Here is a 26,201-nt window from a genome sequence, read left to right as displayed (position 1 = left end):
TTTATGGAAGGTGAAAAATTCTCAGCCAGGATGCTTTGATACTGGAATTATTTTAATCCGTTGAGAAGTGTGGACGAATTCCATTCTTTTCAATGGGAATTTATTTGTCCGAAAATGAGGAACTCTGGCAAACCGGGACTCTTAAAAAATAAGTAACCTGAGTGTTTTGGAAAGCTGAATGTTTTCATGTCAATTTGAATTGGTTGAGAAATGTAAGAGATATGGAAGTTAAAATTGTCTGTTCAGTGTGCTAGTTAATGTTAAACACAAATGCTTAACAGAAAATGTAGAATTGTAGAAAACTGGAAGTATTGGGATTTTGAAATGTGGAAATATATAATAAAGTCATGTTTTGGGCCGATTGGCAAAGTGTTGCTGTACTGCTACCTCACCCTCTTTGACTGGCATGCAAAGGGCGTGACCTGTAGATGTCATGTTGTGTAAGAACTGGAGGGAGTAAACAGGCCTCACCCGATACAATGCGGAAAATTTGGCTTTCACGCGTGAAGTTTACCAGAAACACTTCTTCCTCCTTTCAGTTTGTCTATCTGCTGTGAAAATGATTCAGCTGGTAATTATGTGTCTGGATGAAGGGCAACTTGGTTTACTAATTAAATGCTTTTTAATGTCAACACCCTTGCTGGAGGCATTTGATTCTTAATCCTTCGAAAATCTTATTTCATTATCTTACTTTATCAAATCAAACCATTATTGAGATATTTTTACACTGGTGCACGCTTAGGGTTGTAACTAAACACGATCGCTGATTTTAGCTGTTTTAATTGATCGGTGATCCAAGGCTGAGCAACCGGATTTTACGCCAGCTGGCGTAAAGTGCTTTGCTTTTGAAGCATACTCGCAATGTCTGCAAAAGGACACCACAAATGTAATGTTTTATCTGAGTTCCAATCAAAAAGACGGGTGCAAAGCGCTCAACAAGCCTGCGCTGATCTCAAAGCAACAAAACCCTGGACTATGGAGGAAAGAAAAATATCCCAAAGAGGGAAAAGGCAAAGCAAAACAAAAGGTAGTCAAGTTTATTGCTTCGAAAACGCAGACCATCTCTGTTGCCGAGAATGTGGATAGGATAGATCCATAGAATAGATCCTCGGATAGATCCATAGGGTAGATCCATAGGATATGTCCTCGGATAGATCCATGGGGTAGATCCATTGGATAAATCCTAGGATAGATCCATAGGGTACATGCTTAGAATAGATTCATAAGATAGATCAGGGGTCACCAACCTTTTTGAAACCAAGGGCCACTTCTTGGGTACTGATTACTGCGAAGGGCTACCAGTTAGATACACACTTAAATAAATTGCCAGAAGTAGCCAATTTGCTCAATTTACTTTTAACTCTGTTATTATTAATAATTAATTATATTTATCTTTGTGGAAACACTGATCATCTTAATGATTTCTCATAATAAATATATATAGAAACAGATAAATATCTATATGCAACACTTTATTTTTATATTTTCTCTGTAAGTGCACATTTTTGAAATTGAACATTTTCAAATGATCACTTCTAAGACAGTCTTGTGAAATCACAATATCCCATTTTAACTAGCTAGCCACTAACATTTTTTTAACAAATCATGAATTACTTTGCACCATGTTTGTACAAATAATAACTCATGTAAAATACAAAAGTAAACTCTCAAATTTTTAAATCATGTCACACTTTGAACTGGACACCAAATCTGTTATCTGTTTCTTTGTCAGTTAGTGGGAAGCCTGGCATTGCATGCTGTTAACTAGTGTGTTGTACTCTGGTGTGTAACTTGACACTGCAACTCTGAGTGAGTCTTGCAGATGTGCATCAGTGAGGCGTGTTCTGTGTTTGTTCTTCATGAAGTTCATTTCAGAAAAGGCTGATTCACAAAGATAAGATTTTTCCTCATTGTTTGCAGAACCTTCTTAATCTTTTGGACATATTTTCACAGCAATCTGGCCTTAAGCTTAATTATGATAAATGTAAAATGTTAAGGATCGGAAATCTAAAGGGAACGTCCTTTCGAATGGAATGCAAAGGGCCTGTTTTGTGGACAGATGGACCAGTTAACATACTTGGTGTTGTTGAAAACGATAATGATGCCAAAAAACATAAAAAAAAGATGAGAAGTCCTCAAAGGCTTATTTTGAAAGTATAATTATGTTTATAGATTATATGATATCTGTTGTTGTGTTCCCTAATTTGAGTGACCTGGACATAATCTGGACTGTACATGAATGCTTATTTTGAAAATGTAATTTTGTTTAGAAATTATATGCAATCTGTTGTGTTCCCTAATTTTTTTCTGTGTACATGAATGAAGGTGTGTGTTGCTGAGTCCGACTTGGACATTATCTGGACTGGGCCTGGTTTAAAAAACCCTTTAAACAAATCTAATTTCATTGACAACCTGGTCTGTTGAAGATAAGGCCCTTTTTTGAAAAATAAAATAAAATAAGATAAATAAATAAAAAACATTTTTTTGGATAAAAAAGAAAGTAAAACAATATAAAAATAATTACATAAAAAATAGTAATTAATGAAAATGTTAGTGGACCAGCAGCCTATACAATCATGTGTGCTTCAGGGACTGTGTCCCTTGCAGATGTGTTGTCTATGTTGTGGGAACCAGAATATTGGTAGCAGAAAGAAATAACCCGTTTTGTGTGAGTGGGTGTGGATGAGTGTGCATGGGGGAGGTTGTTTGGGTTGATGCACTGATTGAAAGTGTATCTTGTGTTTTTTCTATGTAGATTTAATTTAAAAAAAAAAAAAATAATAATTTTTTAAATTTTTATTTTAAATTTTTTATTTTTATTTTTTTTTAGAACAGGCCCGCGGGCGACTCATCTGGTCCTTACGGGCGACCTGGTGCCCGCGGGCACTGCGTTGGTGACCCCTGAGATAGATCCTTAGGGTAAATCCATAGGATAAATTCTAGGATTGATCCATAGGGTAGGTGCATAGTATAGATCCATGCTTCAAACAAGCAGACCATCTCTGTTGCAGAGAATGTGGGGTTTTGCAGACTTTTACGATGTATGGCTCCATGCTATGTTTGCCATCACGACACTAATTTGCTGACACCGCCTTACTGCAGTTGTACAAGAAAATATACAACGTGATCTAAAAGAAAACATGATGGCGAGAAGTTTTACAAGCGATATTTGGATATTTTATATCATGTGGCTACTGCGCCTCACTGCACACTGGGTTGATCCCTCAAACTACGATTTGAAGAAGTCATATGATTATTTTCTACTTTTTAAAGACTTCATTGTGGTTTACGTAACATGTAAGGGTGGTTCTAAAGTAAAAATGTTGCATAGATTATGATTTACAGACCATCAATCAAAGTTGACTTATATAGCCATTAATCACAAATGTCTCAAAGGGCTGCACGAGCCACAACGACATCCTCGGCTCAGATCCCACCCTTTCAAGTCGCTTTCTCACCAGGCGGTCTTATTTACATGCCTCCCCTTCGACTGTGTCTTCTCCCTGTTAGCCATGTTGTAGTTTTTAGTGCTTCCAAAGCAAGTCTACTGACAGATAAAATTTAGAACTGTATGCTACTTTGTATTACAAATGGCAACAGTGTAGGATGCATGTGCATGTATGAGCCAGTCTGCCCCACAACAAGAGGATAGAGAAAAAGAAGGAACTTATTGAGCGTCGGACTACAATTGGAGACTCTTGCAAAGCACTTGGGGTAAATTTCTACCATATATGGATAACCCGTTGATGTCGCCAATTGGAAAAAAGTCACAAATTGGACAAATTTAAAAAAGCTTGTTAGTAGGAGAATGAAAGAAGGCAAGATTGCTTTATCTGAATGTTTAATGTTTAATATAATAAGATTGTAAAAGTATCGAATCAGGACTCGAAACTGGGCAAAATAATTGGATTGGATTGGAGGCCAAAATGCTGATTGGGACAATCCTAGTAACAGTTCAGCATATTCATGGTTTCGTATGTACCTCTGTTTTTTTCCGCAACAGTAAGAGTACAAATGACACGCTATTAGCCTGGGTAAAGGAAGCCAAGTGCGAAAGCCTTCCGAGGTCAGTACATAGCCTCTCCTTCACCAAGACCTTTCACCTTGCCTCCTCGTGGCAGCACATGGTAACTGGAATCTCGCGATTTCAGACTAAAAGGTAGGGGATCGACCCGCTGCCTTGCGGGTAAGTCCAGGAAGACAAGGGCTAGGGGAGCACACCCTGAGAGAAAAGCACCGTGACAGGCCACGACAGACTGAGTGTTCCGGCGGCCTCCTGCAGCTATGAAGAGGTGCTGGTTGTCCTGGGTTTCCCCCTTGCCACTAGGCTCCATCTCTTTGTGGCAAAGAGTGCGGCTGGGAACTGTGCACCCCCAGAGGCACTTAAAATGTATCAACACACAGGTCTCTGCTTCTGACCTTGGTGGATCCAGAACAGCAATGGATTCTAAAGTACAAAGTCTGGCAGCGTCAGGATGTCTGATAACAGGGGCAGGTTAGAATGAACTCGGAGCCTATAGTTAGATCCCTGCACGTGAGCGATACAGGGCTATAATGGTCGCTATCAGCTGGGATTTAAGTGGCAGCTGATTTCGGCAGACCTCTGTATGACTGAGCAGGCTTATTTTGGAGCCACACTGCTCACCCCTAAGTTGGGGGAAGGCCTAGAAAAGGTGGCCTAAACATTTCCCACTCTTCACACTCTGGTTAGGATACCGCACCTACCGGGACATACCACTACTGCGGTCGAAAAACAAAAAATTAACAAGTTCCCCTGAAATTGGCTACATGGAACATCAGAACCCTTCTGGACATCAACCCTGACAGGCCGCAAAGAAGAACTGCGCTTGTTGCAGCTGAGCTCAGACGTTATGGAATTGACATCGCCGCTTTGATTGAGACCAGACTTCTGGATGAGGGATCCCTAATGAAAGAAGGCCAGGGTTATACCTTTTTCTGGAAGGGTTACCCTACAGAAGGTCTGCATCACCATAGTGTTGGTTTGGCAATAAAAAACAGCCTGCTACCCAGTTTTACTGAAACACCTACCGGCATAAGTGAAAGACTCATGTCTGTCCGTATCCCCCTGGCAAAACACAGGGACATCTGTGCTGCTGACCCATCTCCGCTCGGGATGGTTTCCTGCTGGCCCCACTATGGGCTGGACTCTCGCTGATGTGTTGGATCCACTGTGGACTGGACTTTCACAATATTATGTCAGACCCACTCGACATCCATTGCTTTCGGTCTCCCCTAGAGGGGGGGGTTACCCACATATGCGGTCCTCTCCAAGGTTTCTCATAGTCATTCACATCGACGTCCCACTGGGGTGAGTTTTTCCTTGCCCGTATGTGGGCTCTGTACCGAGGATGTCGTTGTGGCTTGTGCAGCCCTTTGAGACACTTGTGATTTAGGGCTATATAAATAAACATTGATTGATTGATTGATTGAGCTTTGCAACTCTTCTCAGTGCATATGCGCCAACTCTACCATCCCAGAATGAGGCAAAGGACCGCTTCTACCAGGAACTATATGGGGCCCTACAGCGCATCCTTCGCAGTGACAAAATCCTCCTGCTTGGTGATTTTAATGCCAGGGTGGGGAAAAACCACCTCATAAGGAAAGGAGTGATTGGGAATCATGGTATTGGGAAGGTTAACAGCAATGGCATGAGGATACTCATGTCATAGTCTCTGTGCTGAACATGACCTGACAATCACCAACACAATTTTCCAACAGAAAAAACACAAGGCTTCCTGGATGCATCCACGATCCAAGCAATGGCATCTGCTGGATTAGGTTATCGTGAGACACAAGGACACCAAGGACATGCACATCACCCGTGCAATGCGAGGTGCTGACTGCTGGACTGACCACCCCATGATTATCTCCAAGTTGCGAGTGACAGTACGCTCCCCTGTTCGTCTCCGAAAAACTGGCAAAAAGTGGTTGGACTGTGCCTGGAACAGCCTTCGATCCTTCATTGCAGAGAAGCTGCAGGAAATTGACCCCTTCCTGAGCCCTGAAGGCAGCATTGATGACAACTAGACCTGCCTTAGCTCAAAGCTCTATGAGGCCACAGCCGAGTCTATTGGCTACCGCCGTAGGAGGCATCAGGACTGGTTCGACGAAAATTCAGAATCCATTACAACCATACTGGACACCATGCACAAGGCTCATAACGCAGCCCTGAACAACCCTACATCTGTAAGGCTGAAGCAGCACTGGAGAACATCAAGGAAGGAGGTACAGTCTGTCCTACGAAAACTGAAAAATGACTGGTGGACTGACAAGGTTCAAGAAATCGAACATTTTGCAGTGAAGAACGGCATGCACAACTTCTATAATGCTGTGAAAACTATTCATGGCCCCAGGAACTCCTCTCTCGCACCTGTGAAGCCAGCTGTTGGCTCAACCCTCATAAAGGACCAGCAACAAGTTGTGGACAGATGGGCAGAACACTTCCAAACACTTTTAAACCAACCTGCCACCGCTGATCTGGCAGTGCTGGACGACCTGCCCAGCTATCCAACTATTGTAGAACTGGATCTTCCGCCAACCTTCTCTGAAGTCTGGGCTGCAGTTGGGTCACTGAAGAACAACTGCAGAGATCCTTAAACAGGGAGGCTATCTCTGTATCAGAGCAATTTTACACTACATTGCTGATATATGTAAGCGCGGAGCAGTCCCCCAACAATGGCGGGATGCAAATGTTGTAACCATATATAAAGGGAAGGGTGAGAAGTCTGTCTGTGGCAATAGTAGAGGAATATCCCTCCTGTCTGCTGCCGGCAAGGTTCTTGCCAAAGTGATGCTGTCAAGATTCATACAGAGCATAACAGAACACCTATTGCCTGAGTCTCAATGTAGCTTCAGGAAGAACCGCAGCACTGTGGACATGATTTTCACAACACGCCAGCTACAAGAGAAGTGTAGGGAGCAACATCAAGATCTATACATGGCGTTTGTGGACCCTATCAAAAGCCTTTGATATGGTCCACAGAGACTTGCTCTGGGCGGTCCTTCTCAGGGTTGATTGCCCGCAGAAGTTTGTAAACATCCTGCAAAGTTTCCACGAGGAGATGATGGCTCAGGTAAAAACAGGAGGACAGGAGTCTAAGCATTTCAAGGTATGCACAGGTAGGGCTGTGTACTTGCAGCTGTGCTATTCAACATCTTCCTCATGAGTGTCACTTGGCTACTGCACAAAGAAGTTGAGGGAAGCAGTGGTGTGTTTGTGGATTACAGGTTGGATGGAAGCTTATTTAACATCAGAAGGTTGCAGGTGGCTACCAAGGTCAAAGCTGTGAACATTTAGGAATTACAGCATGCTGATGATTGTGCCTTCATGGCACATACATCAGAGGCTCTGCAGGTGTCGCTAACAGATGCTGTGAAGGCCTGTAATAGACTGGGTCTCAGTGTGAACACTGTAAAGACAGAAGTACTCTGCCAGTGGAATTCCCCTCCGCCAACTCGACCACCATCACCTGTCTTTAACGTCGATGACAAGCCCCTAGCAGTAGTCCCAGACTTCAAATATCTTGGGAGCATCCTCTCCAAAAACTGCAGCATGGACAATGAAGTTCAAAACCGAATAAGGTCTGCCTCAGCCTCCTTTGGTAGACTGCGCAAGAGGGTGTATGTGAACAAAGACCTCAGCATACATACCACTGCGGCAGTCTACCTACCCATCTGTGTCTCCACACTACTATACAGCTGTGAAGCTTGGACCCTGTATCGCCGCCACATCCAACAGCTGGAGAACTTTTTTATATTTATTAAGTGTCTCCAGCGGATCCTTGGGCTAACATGGCGTGATCGTGTGCCACACATGGAATTCTTGATTAGAACTGGTACCAAGAGCATGGAGGCCAACTTTCTCCAGTACCAACTGCGATGGGCCGGACACACCATCAAAATGCCAGATGACAGACTTCCGCGACAACTGCTGTATGGTCAACTACATCATGGCCAGAGCTGTGCAGAGGCCAAAAGCGGAGATACAAGGAACAACTGAAGATAACACTTAAGAAGTGTGAAATACAGCACACACAGCTGGAAAGCTCTGCCTCAGAACGCTCTCTCTGGAGGAAACTCTGCCATGCAGGCCTTCACCGTTTTGAAGAGGAGAAGCGAGGGAAGGGAAACGCCAGACGAGGAAGATGGGCCCTGCAGCCAAGACCACGATGAACACTAACTTCACATGCCCCCATTGCAATAGACCATATGGCTCTCGTATTGGACTTTTCAGTCACTTCAAAACTCACCAATAGAAGAAGTAGAAGTCATCATCGGATTTGATGGACTACCATAAGCAAGTTAGCAAGTACATATTAATGTAATGGATATATAATAAATATAATTGGATATTAAGAGTATGTGAAAGTTTTATACTGCTTTGTTCACTTGTGTGACGACCTCCTTAACATTTTGTGTTCATCAGACTTATCAAGCAGTTGTGCTGGGCGGTCCTGCGGCGGCCGACTTGGGTGGGGCGGGCCCCGCCGTGCTCTCCTGGGGAGATGTTGGGCTCGTGCGGGCCCGGTTGCTGGTGGGGTGGGTGGGGCGGTCTTCCTGTGGGTAGTCTCTGGGCGCACTGCCCAGTCTTTCTGCCCGCATGGGGTGTGGTCTCTTGCTAGCTTGAGGGATGGCTGTCCCCTATTTCTCCCATGCCTTGTCCTCTGCTGGGCGCGTCTGTCTACGGCCTGCTGCTGGCCTGCGGGGCGTCATGGTGGGCTCTGGGGGGTCCTGTCTCTGGCTGGCCTGACTGCATGGGGCCATTGGTCCCTTGTTCCCTGGGCACCGCACCTGCTGTTTTGGGTTGGGCTCTCTGGGTGGCAAATGTATTGTACATACAAATACACATATTTACTCACATACACACAGTTATTCATACATACTGTATATACATACATAAGTACATTCATTGATAGTTTCATACGCGCACACATACAGTATGTACTTACCCACATACACAGGTTCCTACGCTCCCACAAACAAAACAAAAACAGTACATACATCCACACGCACATTCACTGCACAAACATACATATACACATACTGTACATATACAAGCACATATGCATACATACATTCGTGCATATAATCACGTTTCATCAAACATATATTAACACTGTTAACCTAGGGGAAACTGGGTAAAACACGGCACACTGACAAAGCTTAAGCTATTGTTACTAAAAAAATCTACAAGGTTAATAGTGTTCGCTTCTCGTTCTTCCCCTCCATCTATCTGATTTATTTTCTTTCTTTTCCTTTCTTTCTTTAGTTTATTTCGAACATGAACTGTCATGATCCGTGGGCCGGATCATGTTTTTGTGTTTTCTGTTAGTTTTGGACTCCTTTTCTTATTGCTTGTGCACCTGTGAGTTTGTTTCGTCACCATGGTTACTTATTATTTTCACCTGCCACTTGTGTTCCCGACGCGCACCTGTTTGCCATCACTGACACTATTTAAACCTGCCTTTTTGTTCACTCGTCCTGTTCTCCTTGTTTGCGGTAAGCATCAGTCACGTTTTCTGTATTCATGTTCCCGACTCTTGTGCTAAGTGTTAGCCTTAGCTTCCCGTGCGTTCGGCACGCTTTTCTTTTGCTTGTTTTTCTGTTTGGCTATGATTTATATTAATTAAACCATCTCTTACCTTCACGTTTTTGTCTGGAGTGTTCGTGTTGCACTGGAGGAACGATCCCGCACAAATATGCGACCCCCACGTGACATGAACACACTTACATCTTAATACGTCACACAATTTCATCATTTCATTTTACATCATGCCCGAAAAGGAGTAGGAAGAAGCAAAGCCTATTTAATCCTACCCCTTTCCCACTTCAAAGCGTTTACAATGATATAGAATCATTTACTTACCCTTCAACTTCTTTGTGGGGCGGTATAGCTCGGTTGGTAGAGCGGCCGTGCCAGCAACTTGAGGGTTGCAGGTTCGATCCCCGCTTCCGCCATCCTAGTCACTGCCGTTGTGTCCTTGGGCAAGACACTTTACCCACCTGCTCCCAGTGCCACCCACACTGGTTTGAATGTAACTTAGATATTGGGTTTCACTATGTAAAGCGCTTTGAGTCACTTGAGAAAAAGCGCTATATAAATGTAATTCACTTCACTTCACTGACCTTTTTATATAATAAAATAACATCTATGAATTAGTATACACAACCGTTTTATAATATGTAATTAATTAATTCAGTCATTATTAACATACTGAGATGAAGAATATCTTATTTTTAATAAGGTTAGAAGTATTTCTCATAATTCTTCTTCTTTGTACTTTGTAAGCACTATTATTTTGAACAACCTCTTAAACTGGATCATATCAGTACAATTTTTAACTTCTTTACTTAATCCGTTCCATAATTTGATTCCACATACTGATATGCTAAAAGTTTTAAGTGTTGTACGTGCATATAAATGTTTTAAACTATTTTTTCCTCTAAGGTTATATTTCTCCTCTTTAGTTGAGAAGAATTGTTGTACATTCTTTGGTAGCAGGTTATATATTGCTTTGTACATAATTTTAGCTGTTTGCAATTTTACCAAATCACCAAACTTAATAATATTCTTGACTTAATAAATAAAGGGTTTGTATGTTCTCTATATCCAACATTATGTATTATTCTAACCGATCTTTTTTGTAACACGGTTAGCGAATGTAGCGCACATTTGTAGTTATTTCCCCATATTTCTGCACAATAACTCAGATATGGTAACACTAGCGAGCAGTAGACAATATGAAGTGATTTTTGGCCCAGGACGTGTTTTGTTTTATTCATTATTGAAATGTTTTTTGCCACCTTATGTTGTATGTTTTGTATATGAGATTTCCAGTTCATTTGATCATCTATTAATACTCCCAAAAATCTGGTTTCTTTTACCCTTTCGATGTCTATTTGTATTCGTGTACGATGCTCTTTTCTACTATTACCAAATAGCATTATTTTAGTTTTACTGAGATTCAAAGATAGTCTGTTTGTATTTTGTATTTAAAGTTATCATTACATCTATGTATTATTGCATTTGAAACAATTTTATTGTTGATATTGGAGGTAGTTATTATTATTATTCCTTATCAATGGTGCGATTTCTATTGGTATTTTTATTGCTCCAATTGTAGTGCAATAATGTTCATTGTCATTTCTGTGTTATTAATATTTACTACACTAACTGCTTCTCTGCTGTCACTTTTTGTATCATATTTGTACATATCGTTTTTGCTGATGTTGTTCTGTTGTTGTTGTCGTCTCTCTGTCTTATCCCCCTATTGTCCCCACAATTTCCTTCATAATTTGCCACCTCAGTAGAATGCATGTCCACCTCTGGCACAGTCACTAAAGAAAAAACATTATGTGAGTCATGTACAAACCCTGTTTCCATATGAGTTGGGAAATTGTGTTAGATGTTAATATAAACGGAATACAATGATTTGCAAATCCTTTTCAACCCATATTCAATTGAATGCACTACAAAGACAAGATATTTGATGTTCAAACTCATAAACTTAATTTTTTTTTTTTTGCAAATAATAATTAACTTAGAATTTCATGGCTGCAACACGTGCCAAAGTAGTTGGAAAAGGGCATGTTCACCACTGTGTTACATCACCTTTTCTTTTAACGACACTCAATAAACGATTGGGAACTGAGGAAACTAATTGTTGAAGCTTTGAAAGTGTAATTCTTTCCCATTCTTGTTTTATGTAGAGCTTCAGTCGTTCAACAGTCCGCTGTCGTATTTCACGCTTCATAATGCGCCACACATTTTCGATGGGAGACAGGTCTGGACTGCTGGCGGGCCAGGAAAGTATCCGCACTCTTTTTTTACGAAGCCACGCTGTTGTAACAAGTGCTGAATGTGGCTTGGCATTGTCTTGCTGAAATAAGCAGGGGCGTCCATGAAAAAGATGGCACTTAGATGGCAGCATATGTTGTTCCAAAACCTGTATGTACCTTTCAATAACTGGGATTTATATAGCGCTTTTCTAAGTACCCAAAGTCGCTTTACATGTTAAAAACCCATCATTCATTCACACCTGGTGGTGGTAAGCTACTTTCGTAGCCACAGCTGCCCTGGGGTAGACTGACAGAAGCGTGGCTGCCAATCTGTGCCTACGGCCCCTCCGACCACCACCTATCATTCATTCAACATTCATTCACCGGTGTGAGCGGCACCGGGGGCAAGGGTGAAGTGTCCTCCCCAAGGACACAACGGCATGGTAAGAGGCGGGGAGCGAACCTGCAACCCTCAGGTTTCTGACACGGGCGCTCTACCCACTACGCCATGCCTTTCAGCATTAATGGTGCCTTCACAGATGTGTATGTTACCCATGCCTTGGGCACTAATGCACCCCCAAACCATCACAAATGCTGGCTTTTGAACTTTGCGTCGATAACAGTCTGGATGGTTCGCTTCCCCTTTGGTCCGGATGACACGATGTCGAATATTTCCAAAAACAATTTGAAATGTGGACTCGTCAGACCACAGAACACTTTTCCACTTTGCATGAGTCCATCTTAGATGATCTCAGGCCCAGAGAAGCCAGCGGCGTTTCTGGATGTTGTTGATAAATGGCTTTCGCTTTGCATAGTAGAGCTTTAACTTGCACTTACAGATGTAGCGATGAACTGTATTTAGTGACAGTGGTTTTCTGAAGTGTTCCTGAGCCCATGTGGTGATTTCCTTTAGAGATTGATGTCGGTTTTTGATACAGTGCCGTCTGAGGGATCGAAGGTCACGGTCATTCAATGTTGGTTTCCGGCCATGCCGCTTACGTGGAGTGATTTCTCCAGATTCTCTGAACCTTTTGATGATATTATGGACCGTAGATGTTGAAATCCCTAAATTTCTTGCAATTGCACTTTGAGAAATGTTGTTCTTAAACTGTTTGACTATTTGCTCACACAGTTGTGGACAAAGGGGTGTACCTCGCCCCATCCTTTCTTGTGAAAGACTGAGCATTTTTTGGGAAGCTGTTTTTATACCCAATCATGGCACCCACCTGTTCCCAATTAGCCTGCACACCTGGGGAATGTTCCAAATACCGTAATTTCCGGACTATAAGCCGCACCTGACTATAAGCCGCACCAGCTAAATTTAGGGGAAAATACAGATTGCTCCATATATAAGCCGCACCCGACTATAAGCCGCAGGGTTTTGATGTGTAATTACTGTAGTATATAGGGGTTCCTGCTACCACGGAGGGGATTGTCGGGACAGAGATGACTGTTTGGGAATGCAAAGCGTCCCATTTATTAACAATAAATCTTTCAATCATTCAATCAAACTTTCACATCTTTGACATGGCGAACAGCATTCGTGCAGAGTACAAATAATACAACGGTGCAAAGTAATACAAAGTGCTCGCCTGTACGTTATCAAAATAACCAGCCTACCGGTATATGAAAAGTCAGTCTTTAATCATTGTGTCTCGTCTTCCTCCTGCATACTAAAACCACCGAAATCCTCTTCGTCGGTGTCGAAGAAGAACAGGCAGTAAATAAGCTTCACCGTTGTATAAGCCGCAGGGACCAGAACGAGGGGAAAAAGTAGCGGCTTATAGTCCGGAAATTACAGTAAGTGTTTGATGAGCATTCCTCAACTTTATCAGTATTTATTGCCACCTTTCCCAACTTCTTTGTCACGTGTTGCTGGCATCAAATTCTAAAGTTAATGATTATTTGCAAAAATGTTTATCAGTTTGAACATCAAATATGTTGTCTTTGTATCATATTCAACTGAATATGGGTTGAAAATGATTTGCAAGTCATTGTATTCCGTTTATATTTACATCTAACACAATTTCCCAACTCATATGGAAAAGGGGTTTGTATTATTCTATGAGAAATGCTATGTGTGCAGGAATTTTCCAGCCTGGTGCTGGTTAGTTTGAGCTTAATTGACTCCTCACCCGGGCTGACGGGCACTGTAATTGCCTGTGTCCGAGCTTGCTCTAGTGTAGTCAGTCAACTGTGACTCAAATTGTAGTCTATATTTCTGGAAAGAGTGATGGCGTCTTCCTGGTTAGGGTGAAGGCCGTCCCTTCTCAGCAAGCCCAGTTTTCCCCAGAAAGAGGGCCAATTATCAATAAACATTAAACCCTGTTCTCTGCAAAAACTAGCCAACCACTTGTTAAGCGAGACTAATCTGCTATACCTCTCATCATTGCATCTCGCAGGCAGGGGGCCCGAGACAAGTACTCAATGTCGAGACATCTTTCTAGCGAGATTACAAGTCCTAGCTGTGTTCCTCTTTGTAATTTCTGACTGTCTCATCTGGGTGTTTACATATTCTCCATGTTTCGTGTAAATTCTTCCTCCCACAGTGGAAAAACATGTAGGCCAAGTATACAGGCGACTGGAACGGTATGTTTGGATGACAAAGAAAAACAGGAACTGTTTGCTAGTTTTTATTTAATTGAATTTGAACCTTTCCAAAAACACTTGAAAATAGTTTATTATGCATTTGTGTAAGTACAAGTAATGTGACCGAATGTACAGTGTACCCACACCCACAATTCCTTTTAAAAGAGTTTTCAGTGTTTGGACAAAAATGTCCCAATAGAGGAGCTGCATATGTTTGTCATGTCTCACATCAGGACGCCACGAAGGACAGAAAAGCCTTTCTTCTTAGGAAATCAGGTAGCGTCGGTTTTTACCGCTCGCTCACTCCTTTGCTAGGCGCACGTCTCTGACATCGGGTTGTTTTCCAGCAGCGTCACATACACACAATATATCATGTTTGTGTTGTAATGTCTTGATCGATAAACGGGAACTTCACCCAAGCGTGGACCTGCGTCTATACAGTTTGTCGAAAGCATGTCAAACCCGTCTCGCGCACCTGTCCATGAGGCACTATGGACGACAGGATCTACTGTGAGACCGCAAAGGTGCCAATATAACAGCCAAGATAGATCGTTTTTAGTTAATGGCAGTCTACATGCTGAAGCTTCTTCTGTTGGAACCAAATCTTTTGATTGGACCTCTGTAGGACACTTGGTTAAAGTCCATCTTGCTATGACTTCTCTCCAAAGCAGTTTTAATGTCAGCCTCCTTGGGCAATGAGAAGGACGAGGAAGGACTGACACTCTCCTGACTGCTGGATGTTTTCTTTGACACTGAACTTCCAGACACAGAAATGGAATCTGTACTTTTGATGTTATACTGGTACAGCTTTTCCCTGAAAGCGCTACTGGTATTTTGATCTTTCCTGAAGAGCATTATGTAGCACTTAGGGAGGAAATGACAGCCTAAGATGCCATAGTTGGACATGAGGATAACCACCATTTCCACAGCTGGAAGATACATTCCAGATGTTGTGACATAAATGGGAACAAAGAGCAGCCATGAAATGAGGTACAGCAGCATGCTGAAGGTGATGAATTTGGCCTCGTTGTAGCCCTGTGGTAATTTACGGCCGATGAATGCGCAAATGAAGCAAACAAACGCCAAAAGAGCGATATACCCCAGCATCACCCCAAAAGCCAAATATGACCCTTCATAACAGTCTTCCAACATTGTTTTGGGTTGCAAGGTCACATGACTGACAGGGCTTTTGAGGACCAGCCAGCATGTGCAAATAACTGCCTGTAAAGCTACGCACCCGACGATAATTAAGAAGGACTGGTAGACCTTCTGCAGAGCGCCCTGAATTTTTATATTCAACTGAAATGCCAGAAGAATCTTCAGGGATTTGACCAGGATGCAAGACACGCACAACGTAAAGCTGATGCCGAAGAGCACTTGTCGCACTTTACACTGGAGGTGGCTGGGTTTGCCCACAAACAGCACAGCACTGATGAAACTGACACTCAGAGACAAGAGAATGACTATGCTCAGCAGTCCTCCGGCGGCCTTCACCACGGGTGTGTCTCGTTGATGTAGAAATAGAACTGACACCATCAGAACCAGCAGGATGCCTAGGGCGCAGAAGGCCAGGAGAACCATGGCAAAGCGGTTGTGCCACGAAAAGTAGACCTTCTTTTTGGGCAAGCAGCTGAAACTGCCCCTTGGAGACCACTCGAATTTGTTATCACAGCTCAGACACTGGTCCATATCTGGGAGAAGGAAAAGGGAAAATCATCAGCACAGAATAACTTTGTGTAATTGATTTAAGATGTATTGTTATATTATACATTGAATGGGTATAAGCTCTCACTCTACCCCAAACCATGCTATTGGCTGCCTCTCCAAAAGTTCTTATTTTTCTCAGACAATACTGAATGCTACTAAACGCAGGCAGGCACAACTTGGGGAGCCAAAACATCTACACTCGGGACTGTGTACTGCTGAATTTGCTGTTCAGGCATGGGCCCTACACACTCACATTCACACACTAGGGACAATTTAGTGTTGCCAATCAACCTATGCCCAGGTGCATGTCTTTGGAGGTGGGAGGAAGCCGGAGGGCCCGGAGGGAAGCCACGTAGTCACGGGGATAACATGCAAACTCTTCATAGAAAGACCCCAAGCCCAGGGATTGAACCCAGGACCTTCTTATTATGAGGCACACGCACTAACCTCTGTGTCACCGTGCTGCCCCTGTAATTCCTGTAATCCTTTTTTTTTTTAAGTAGTAACTCTTCCCTTTTTTTGACCTCGCCATTTTAAACACTACACAAAAACAAAACAGTTTCTCAAAAAGTCACCAGCTACAATAAACAGCTAAAGATATCAATTTGTTGAACAGGCTACTTAAAGGCCTACTGAAATGAAATGTTCTTATTTAAACGGGGATAGCAGATCCATTCTATGTGTCATACTTGATCATTTCGCGATATTGCCATATTTTTGCTGAAAGGATTTAGTAGACAACATCGACGATAAAGTTCGCAACTTTTGGTCGCTGATAAAAAAGCCTTGCCTGTACCGGAAGTAGCGTGACGTCACAGGTTGAAGGGCTCCTCACATCTGCACATTGTTTACACCAGCAGCGAGAGAGATTCGGACCGAGAAAGCGACGATTACCCCATTAATTTGAGCCAGGATGAAAGATTTGTGGATGAGGAAAGTGAGAGTGAAGGATTAGAGTGCAGTGCAGGACGTATCTTTTTTCGCTCCGACCGTATTTTAGGTACAAGCGTTCATTGGATTCCACACTCTCTCCTTTTTCTATTGTGGATCACGGATTTGTATTTTAAACCACCTCGGATACTATATCCTCTTGAAATTCACAGTGACTTTTATCTCTACGACAATACAGCCTGGCGAAGCCTAGCAATGCTGTTGCTAACAACGCCATTGAAGCTAACTTAGCTACGGGACCTCGACAGAGCTATGCTTAAAACATTAGCTCTCCACCTACGCCAGCCCTCATCTGCTCATCAACACCCGTGCTCACCTGCAATCCAGCGATCGACGGCGCGAAAAAGGACTTCACCACGATGATCGGTGCGGTCGGCGGCCCGGAGACGGAGGAAGTCAACCCAGACAGGTGAGGACAGCGGCGGCGGACGGCGTTGTAGCTTTCGATGACACCCCGGCCGCCATCAGAGTCGGCAAGAAACATATATTTCCCCAAAGTTACGTACGTGACATGCACATAGGGGCACGCACGGATGGGCAAGCGAACAAATGTTTGGAAGCCAAAGCTGTACTCACGGTAGCGCGTTTGCTATCCAACTCAAAGTCCTCCTGGTTGTGTTGCTGTAGCCAGCTGCTAATACACCGATCCCACCTACAGCTTTCTTCTTTGCAGTCTCCATTGTTAATTGAACAATTGCAAAAGATTCACCAACACAAATGTCCAGAATACTGTGGAAATTAGCGATGAAAACAGACGACTTAAGCTGGCTATCGTGCTATTCCAAAATATCTGCTTCAACCAGTGACGTCACGCGCAAACGTCATCCTACCGAGACGTTTTCAGCAAATATTTCCCGGGAAATTTAAAATTGCACTTTATAAGTTAACCCGGCCGTATTGGCATGTGTTGCAATGTTAAGATTTCATCATTGATATATAAACTATCAGACTGCGTGGTCGGTAGTAGTGGGTTTCAGTAGGCCTTTAATGGTTGATGGAGGATGTTCCTTGTTCCTGGTAGATGGTTGCTGCTATCGCCGTACCAGAATGAACTGTCCTATTCACGTCCTAATAACTCAAACCACAAATTATGAAAACATAATTTCTTAATCCGCACCTTGACTTGGCACCGCACCAAATGTAGAAAACAATCATCCAAAGAATGTTTGTTTGTCATCCCTTCATCAGTGTAGGTGTGATGACATGAGTTGCCAGTAGAACATGTAATTTGCTCAGTAATGTATGCAGCGTTTGTGCGCATGTGCATGTGTGATTGTGTTGTGTCAAGGTCAGTTGCTTGCCTGTGTCGTTGGAGTAGTAATTCTCAGTACAGTTCACACATTCATAACAACACGTGTGTTGACCTTCGGCTGTTTTTTTGAACTCCCCAGGGACGCAGCTGTTGCTACATTTGGAGACGATTAACTGTGGAAAGGAGAAACCATGTTAGTGAGTATTTATTTCAGATGCGATGCAAAAATGATTCAACCACCATTGTATTTGTTGTTCTAGCAAAGCTATCATGACCATATACAGCAATGGCCCTCATTGTTTTTGATCCCTGATGTAATAATGTAAAATGAATAAAGGGTTAAAAAAATATTACAGTTTATATGTATTGCTCCAATTACTACAAAGTTATCACACCTAAATAAATTCAACTTAATGCAAAATCGGTGGGACGTCTGCACTTAGTTCCTTGCAACTAATTTCGCTAACCACGCGCAATGATTCTTTCACAATAAGATACCCAAATGACAAAAATAAAATGGATGTCTTTCCAAACTAGTAGTATGAACCTATCCAGAAACTGGAAAGAACAGGCGTGCATACATTTGGAGAACATTTTTTAATCTGGACCAATTTTTCTCAAATATTTTTTATTAAAACCCTTTAACACCGCAGCTGTCATTTGGATTTGCAATGCTACTTTTCTAAACTAACATATGTCTTTAAACCATCAAAGGATTACCTGAGTCTCTCTCCAGGAACATACAGTGCCCTCCAAAAGTATTGGAACAGTGAGGCCAGTTCCTTTATTTTTGTTGTAGACTGAAAACATTTGGGTTTGACATGAAAAGATGAATATGAGACAATAGATCAACATTTCAGCTTTTATTTCCAGGTATTTACATCTGGATCTGATACACAACTTAAAAGATAGCATTATTTGTAATTGTAATGGAACACAACGTTTTTAGGTGAGCAAAAGTATTGGAAAATATAAACTTAAAATAGATTAAAGTGAATAAGACTTAATATTTCGTTGCAAATCCTTTGCTTTCAATAACTGCATTAAAGGCCTACTGAAACCCACTACTACCGACCACGCAGTCTGATAGTTTATATATCAATGATGAAATCTTAACATTGCAACACATGCCAATACGGCTGGGTTAACTTATAAAGTGCAATTTTAAATTTCCCGCCAAACTTCCGGTTGAAAACGTCTATGTATGATGACGTATGCACGTGACGTCAATGGTTGAAACGGAAGTATTCGGACACCATTGTATCCAATACAAAAAGCTCTGTTTTCATCGCAAAATTCCACAGTATTCTGGACATCTGTGTTGGTGAATCTTTTGCAATTTGTTTAAAGAACAATGAAGACTGCAAAGAAGAAAGCTGCAGGTGGGATCGGTGTATTAGCGGCTGGCTGCAGCAACACAACCGGGAGGACTTTGACTTGGATAGCAGACGTGCTATCCGTCGCTAGCCGCCGAACGCATTGGTGATCGGGTAAAGTCCTTCGTCGCTCCGTCGATCGCTGGAACGCAGGTGAGCACGGGTGTTGATGAGCAGTTGAGGGCTGGCTGGCGTAGGTGGATAGCTAATGTTTTTAGCATAGCTCTGTGAGGTCCCGTAGCTAAGTTAGCTTCAATGGCGTCATTAGCAACAGCATTGTTAAGCTTCGCCAGGCTGGAAAGCATTAACCGTGTAGTTACATGTCCATGGTTTAATAGTATTGTTGATTTTCTGTCTATCCTTCCCGTCAGGGGTTTATTTCTTTTGTTTCTATCTGCAGTTAAGCCCGATGCTATCACGTTAGCTCCGTAGCTAAAGTGCTTCGCCGATGTATTGTCGTGGAGATAAAAGTCACTGTGAATGTCCATTTCGCGTTCTCGACTCTCATTTTCAAGAGGATATAGTATCCGAAGTGGTTTAAAATACAAATCCGTGATCCACAATAGAAAAAGGAGAAAGTGTGGAATCCAATGAGCCCTTGTACCTAAGTTACGGTCAGAGCGAAAAAAGATACATCCTGCACTGCACTCTAGTCCTTCACTCTCACGTTCCTCATCCACAAATCTTTCATCCTCGCTCAAATTAATGGGGTAATCATCGCTTTCTCGGTCCGAATCACTCTCGCTGCTGGTGTTAACAATGGGGAAATGTGAGGAGCCTTTCAACCTGCGACGTCACGCTACTTCCGGTACAGGCAAGGCTTTTTTTTATCAGCGACCAAAAGTTGCGAACTTTATCGTCGATGTTCTCTACTAAATCCTTTTAGCAAAAATATGGCAATATCGCGAAATGATCAAGTATGACACATAGAATGGATCTGCTATCCCCGTTTGAATTAAAAAAAAAATCATTTCAGTAGGCCATTAAGCCTGTGAGCCGTTGACATCATCAAACTTTTGCATTCTTTTGTGATGCTTTTCCAGGCTTTCACCGCAGCCTCTTTCAGTTGTTGTTTGTTTTGGGGGGTTACTCCCTTCAGTCTCCTCTTCAGCAGGTAAAATGCACGCTGTATTGGGTTTAAGTCTGGAGACTGACTTGGCCAGTCTAAAACCTTCCACTTCTTGCCCCGATGAACTCCTTTGTTGTTTTGGTCGTTATCTTGCTGCATGATGAAGGATCTCCCAATCAGTTTGGTTGCATCTTTCTTTAAATTAGCAGACAAAATGTTTCTGTAGACTTCTGACTTCATTTTGCTGCTGCCATCATGTGTTACATCATCAATGAAGATGACGTCCCAGAAGAAGCCATGCAATCCCAAACCATGACATTATGCTTCACAGATGAGCTTGTATGTTTGGGATCATGAGCAGATCCTTTCTTTCTCCAAACGTTCACCTTTCCATCACTTTGAAATAAGTTAGTTATTGTCTCATCAGTCCCATAAAACTTTTTCCAGAATTTTTTAGGCTGTACTTTGTACCTTTTGGCAAATTCCACCCTGGCCTTCCTGTTCTTCTTGCTAATGAGTGGTTTGCATCTTCTGGTGTAGCCTCTGTACTTCTGTTCATGAAGTATTCTGCCAACATTAGATTGTGATACCTTCACTCCTGCCCTCTGGAGGTCGTTGCTGATGTCACTAACAGTTGTTCTTTATAGCTCTCACAATGTTTCTGTCATCAACTCCTGATGTTTCCTTGGTCTGCCTGTTCCACGTCTGTTGCTTAGTACACCAGTGGTTTCTTTCTTCTTCAGGACATTCCAAATGGTTGTACTGGCTATGGCCAATGTTTGTGCAATGGCTCTGATTGATTGTCCATCTTCTTTCAGATTCACAATTGCTTCTTTTTCACCCATAGACAGCTCTCTGGTTTTCATGTTGGTTCCACCTCTAAATGCAGTCTGCACAGGCAAAACCTATCCTACCCAATCTGAAACTGAGCTCAGACCTTCAGTGCTATTTATTGTTTGAATAATCAATGTAATTTGGAGACACCTGGGCAACAAAACACACCTGTCAGTCACATGTTCCAATACTTTTGCTCTCCTGAAAAATGGGTAGGTTCAAACAAAAGGTGCTATCTTCTAAGTTGTGTATCAGATCCAGATGTAAATACCTGGAAATGAAAGCTGAAATGTTGATCTCTTGTCCCATATTCATCTTTTGATGTCAAATATATATATATATATATATATATATATATATATATATATATATATATATATATATATATATATATATATATATATATATATATATATATATATATATATATATATATATACATACAGATTTACATATATGTATATGTATACACATACATACAGATTTACATATGATACAGATTTGTATATGTATTCACATACACATACATACTCATATATATTATCCTAAATATGTATGTATATATATATTGCAAAAATAAAATCCCCCTATGTTTGATTACTTTTACTCTTTATTTTAATCTTCTAAAATTGTTGTTAGAGTGCAATAAGAAACATATGTTTAATGTACTGTAAGATTATCTGTTAAATGAATCTAATAATGACATTTCTTTGTGGTCCCCTTTATTTTGTATCATACCATACCATACCATACCAACTTTATTTATAAAGCCCTTTAAAAACAACCACAGTTGAAAAACAAAGGGCTGTACACCACAAAGAAATAAAGGCAAAGGACAGACTAAAAAATTAAATTTAAAACAGAAGTAAAATACACATTAAAAAAGCAAATACAAAATTACCCTAAGAACAATTTGTTAGATAAAAAGCAGTTAAAAGTTAAAAACAGTTAAAAAAGTTAACAGTTAAAAACAGTTTAAAGTCTCATGCTGGGTTAAAAGCCAGTGAATAAAAATGGGTTTTAATAAGGGTCTTAAAAATAGCCAAAGAAGGGGCCTGTCTCACATGGAGTGGGAGATCGTTCCAGAGTTTGGGGCCCGCAACAGAGAAAGCTCTTTCCCCCCTGAGCTTGCGCTTGGATTTGGGTACCTCCAGGATCAGCTGATCCGAGGGACCGGGTGGGGGCATAGAGGTGGAGCAGCTCAGAGAGGTAAGGTGGGGCAAGACCATGTAAGGATTTAAAAACAAGTAAGATCATTTTAAAATGGACTCTAAAAGACACAGGAGGAGGGAGGCTAAAACAGGAGTAATGTGCTCTCTTTTTATTGTGTTTGTTAAAAGTCGGGCAGCTGCATTTTGGACCAGCTGCAGACATGAGAGGGAGGATTGACTAATTCCAAAATATAAAGCGTTAGAGTAATCCAGCCGAGATGTGATGAAGGCATGGATTACTGTCTCAAACTGTTGCCTAGAAAGAAGGTTTTTAACCTTGACCAGCTGACGTAAATAAAAAAAGCTGGCTTTCACCACTGTGCCAATCTGACGGTCCAATTTAAATTTGTATGGAAATACATGTTGGCACCGGTACCAAAATATTGGTATCCGGACAACCCAATGTGGCCCCTGTGTCAAAAAGTTTGTGGACCCCTGACTTAAAGCATGTAGTAATGCTGAACAAGTGAAGTAATAGTAGGAAAAGTGGTAGGAAGTAGTAGAGGACCATACTATTTATGAAAAAACCCAAAAGTGACATATTCATCCTTTTGTCAGTTGCCAAGCTACTTCCTGGTTCATTAAGGAGAATGAGCAGACGTGGAGTTTTTTGTACTATGCACCACACCCGTTAAATGTAGAAATAAATGTTCTCTTTTGCATAACCTTGCTAACTGCATTTGTCATACCATTTAATGTCTTACTGTCAAATGGCTGCTGTGAAATAGGTAATTAGAACAACAAAGCAAGCGGTGGCTTTTTGCATTCTATTCTGCAATTGCTTTTTGTTGATCCATCCATCCATTTTCTACTGTGTGTCCCTTTCGGGGAACTTTCATATAATAATAATAATAATAATAATAATAATAATAATAATAATAATAATAATATCAATGATTTGTGGGCACAAATCTGTGCTGAATCAAAGCAAGATGTTGGCCCACCTTCAAATCCTCAAAACGTTTGGTGTTGTTGCTGTCGGTTAGGAAGAAGTTGTTGTCGTGTGGGATGTATGTAGCCACAATGTCATTTGCGTGCTCTTTGCCCCCGAGAGAGCGCGACATGGAGATATCGTAACCCTCTTCGATGTCCCCCCGTTTGTCAAACTTATACATCTTCCCCTGATGTTCAAATGGCTGTCCCCGAAGAGCTTCCAGTACCTGCAGAGACAAACAAATAGCAATCATACAGGAATAAAGCTCAAATATACCATTTATCATGAACACAAATGTCTACGAGCCTCATCTACTAAAGGTTTGCGTCTACTAAAACCTTGAGCAAACTTGATAGCGCACACAATGATGGTCTACTAAGCTCGTATGCTGAGGACTGCATGTCTTAAATAAGAGAAATTAGCAGCGCATTTCATTTAGCGCTTTTGTTGTCATGAATGTGCAGAACGTGATAATCAGTCACAATGCAGAGAATAATGTGAGGAGGAGATAAACATGTAATCATTTAGCTGTTAAACTGTTTGCAGTGATAGACGATCGACAGAGAATAATTTGTACGTGTTTGTCCGAGATTAGACATATTGTCTTTTCAGCAATATCATTTCATAATTGCTGCTTGACTTAAAGTAGCAGTGGAGTGGAAAAACAAGTTGACTTTATATAGTTTTTTGTGTTTCATTGTATCCATTAAACCAGTGGTTCTCAAATGGGGGTACGCGTACCCCTGGGGGTACTTGAAGGTATGCCAAGGGGTACGTGAGATTTTTTTTAAATATTCTAAAAATAGCAGCAATTAAAAAATCCTTTATAAATATATTTATTGAATAATACTTCAACAAAATATGAATGTAAGTTCATAAACTGAACATCAAATCAAGTAGGCTATTCCATTCATTACCATAAACCCAGAGTTTCCCCCATGGCCCATGCCATAATGGTTTGATCCTACCTGGCGGTGCCACACGGCACCAACTGTCAATCAACTATCAATGTAGAAAACAATGGAGGCGTGGTTAAAGCGTAGCAGTACTGCAGCTGAAAACAAGGAAGAACATGTGCCAAAGAAGGCCAAACCTGAGCCGGCAAAATTCAGACAGTATTCCAAAGAATATGTGTTAATGGGATTTACGGCTTTGAGTTGTAACCCCCCCAAGGCATTGTGTTTTTTCTGTGGAGAAATGTTAGCGAACAGCGGCATGAAGCGGCCGCGCATCCTCAGCGGCATCTCCGGACAAAACACGCTTGCCATGTCGGTAAGCCACCTGATTTTTTAAAGAGGAGACTAAATGCATTCAGGTCATCTCAAGACACGATGCGGAAAGCCTCCACAACATCAGCCAAAGCCCTGGACAACGTTCCCTCTAAGGTGCGCGCCTGCGCAATTGCGCACCGCTCACGCGTCCTCAGCGCACTGCAAATTAATGCCGTGCAAGAAATCAAAAATCCCATCTGAACTTTAAACAAAATAAACACATTACAATTTATTCTGTATGATTTTGCAATGCAACTGTGTGAGTGACAGGTGACAACAAGAGTGGCCCCAATGAATAAAACAATATTTGTCAACACAGTTCAATTATCGTCTGTCGAGACACTTTACGGACAGGAATTCCATCAATCACTTTATTGAGCAAAACTGTTTGTAACCACACCAAAAACATGAGTAAAAAAAACTTTTATCTATAAAAACTGGTAATTTTCTGCCATACAAACCAGGCTTAAACCAACTTTGTCATTCGTCGTTTCAACAGAAGCCGCTCGCTCGCTCACCTGCACCAACACACGCACTCATGGCACTTAGCCAGTGCTGCGTTTATGGCCACAAAAAAAGTCGGACAACCCCAACGCCACACAATGTGTAAATGCCAGGTTGTAACACTGACTCCACAATCACATGTGTGCTTATTGTACTGCCATTTATTAAGAATGTTAATCTAAGGATATTATTCATGAAATATTGTCACTAGACTAGTGTCTTTGCTTGTTGCTAAAGCCAAAAAAGCCGTTCACTATCGCCGAAGAGCTGATAATTCCAGCCGCTGCAGTGCTGGCCGAGACAATACTCGATAAAAACGCAGCCGAGAAAATAAAGAATGTGCCTTTATCAAATGACTCTGTTTGCCGGAGAGTAGATCAAATGGGAAAAGACATTGTTGAGCAAGTTGTTGGAAAACTTAGCGACTCATGTTCCCTCCAGCTGGATGAATCCACAGATATTAGTGGAAATGCACAACTTGTAGGTTTTGTCAGATACATCGGTACTGACGATATTTATGAGCACATACTTTTTTGTAAAACATTAGAGGGGAGAACAACAGGAGAGGACATTTTTGACAATCCCCAAAGAGGGCACTTTCAGTTGATGATTACTTCTGTGTAGAAATATGTATTTATAATTGAATCACTTGTTTATTTTTCAACAAGTTTTTAGTTATTTGTATATATTTTTTTCCAAATAGT

General features: G+C 41.7%; 1 protein-coding gene and 1 long non-coding RNA gene across 2 annotated transcripts in view; one reads left to right on the top strand and one right to left on the bottom strand.

The window, feature by feature from the left end:
• The window catches only part of LOC133635830 (uncharacterized), a 159,028-nt gene that overhangs the window by 23,296 nt on the left and 109,531 nt on the right, over window positions 1-26,201 (top strand). The window lies entirely within an intron of this gene.
• The window catches only part of gprc6a (G protein-coupled receptor, class C, group 6, member A), a 31,526-nt gene continuing 19,751 nt past the window's right edge, over window positions 14,427-26,201 (bottom strand). Inside the window, exons 4-6 of the mRNA XM_062029156.1 lie at window positions 23,733-23,948; window positions 18,348-18,471; window positions 14,427-16,079 (exon numbers count right to left, since the gene is read on the bottom strand). Of these exons, the coding sequence (XP_061885140.1) occupies window positions 14,959-16,079; window positions 18,348-18,471; window positions 23,733-23,948 (1,461 nt within the window). The 3' untranslated portion in view covers window positions 14,427-14,958. The remainder of the gene's footprint in view (window positions 16,080-18,347; window positions 18,472-23,732; window positions 23,949-26,201) is intronic.

The sequence above is a fragment of the Entelurus aequoreus genome, linkage group LG20, assembly GCF_033978785.1.
Source record: "Entelurus aequoreus isolate RoL-2023_Sb linkage group LG20, RoL_Eaeq_v1.1, whole genome shotgun sequence".
Classification (NCBI taxonomy): Eukaryota; Metazoa; Chordata; class Actinopteri; order Syngnathiformes; family Syngnathidae; genus Entelurus; species Entelurus aequoreus.
The sequence above is the reverse complement of the archived record's forward strand: the minus strand, read 5'-3'. Positions and strand labels throughout refer to the sequence as shown.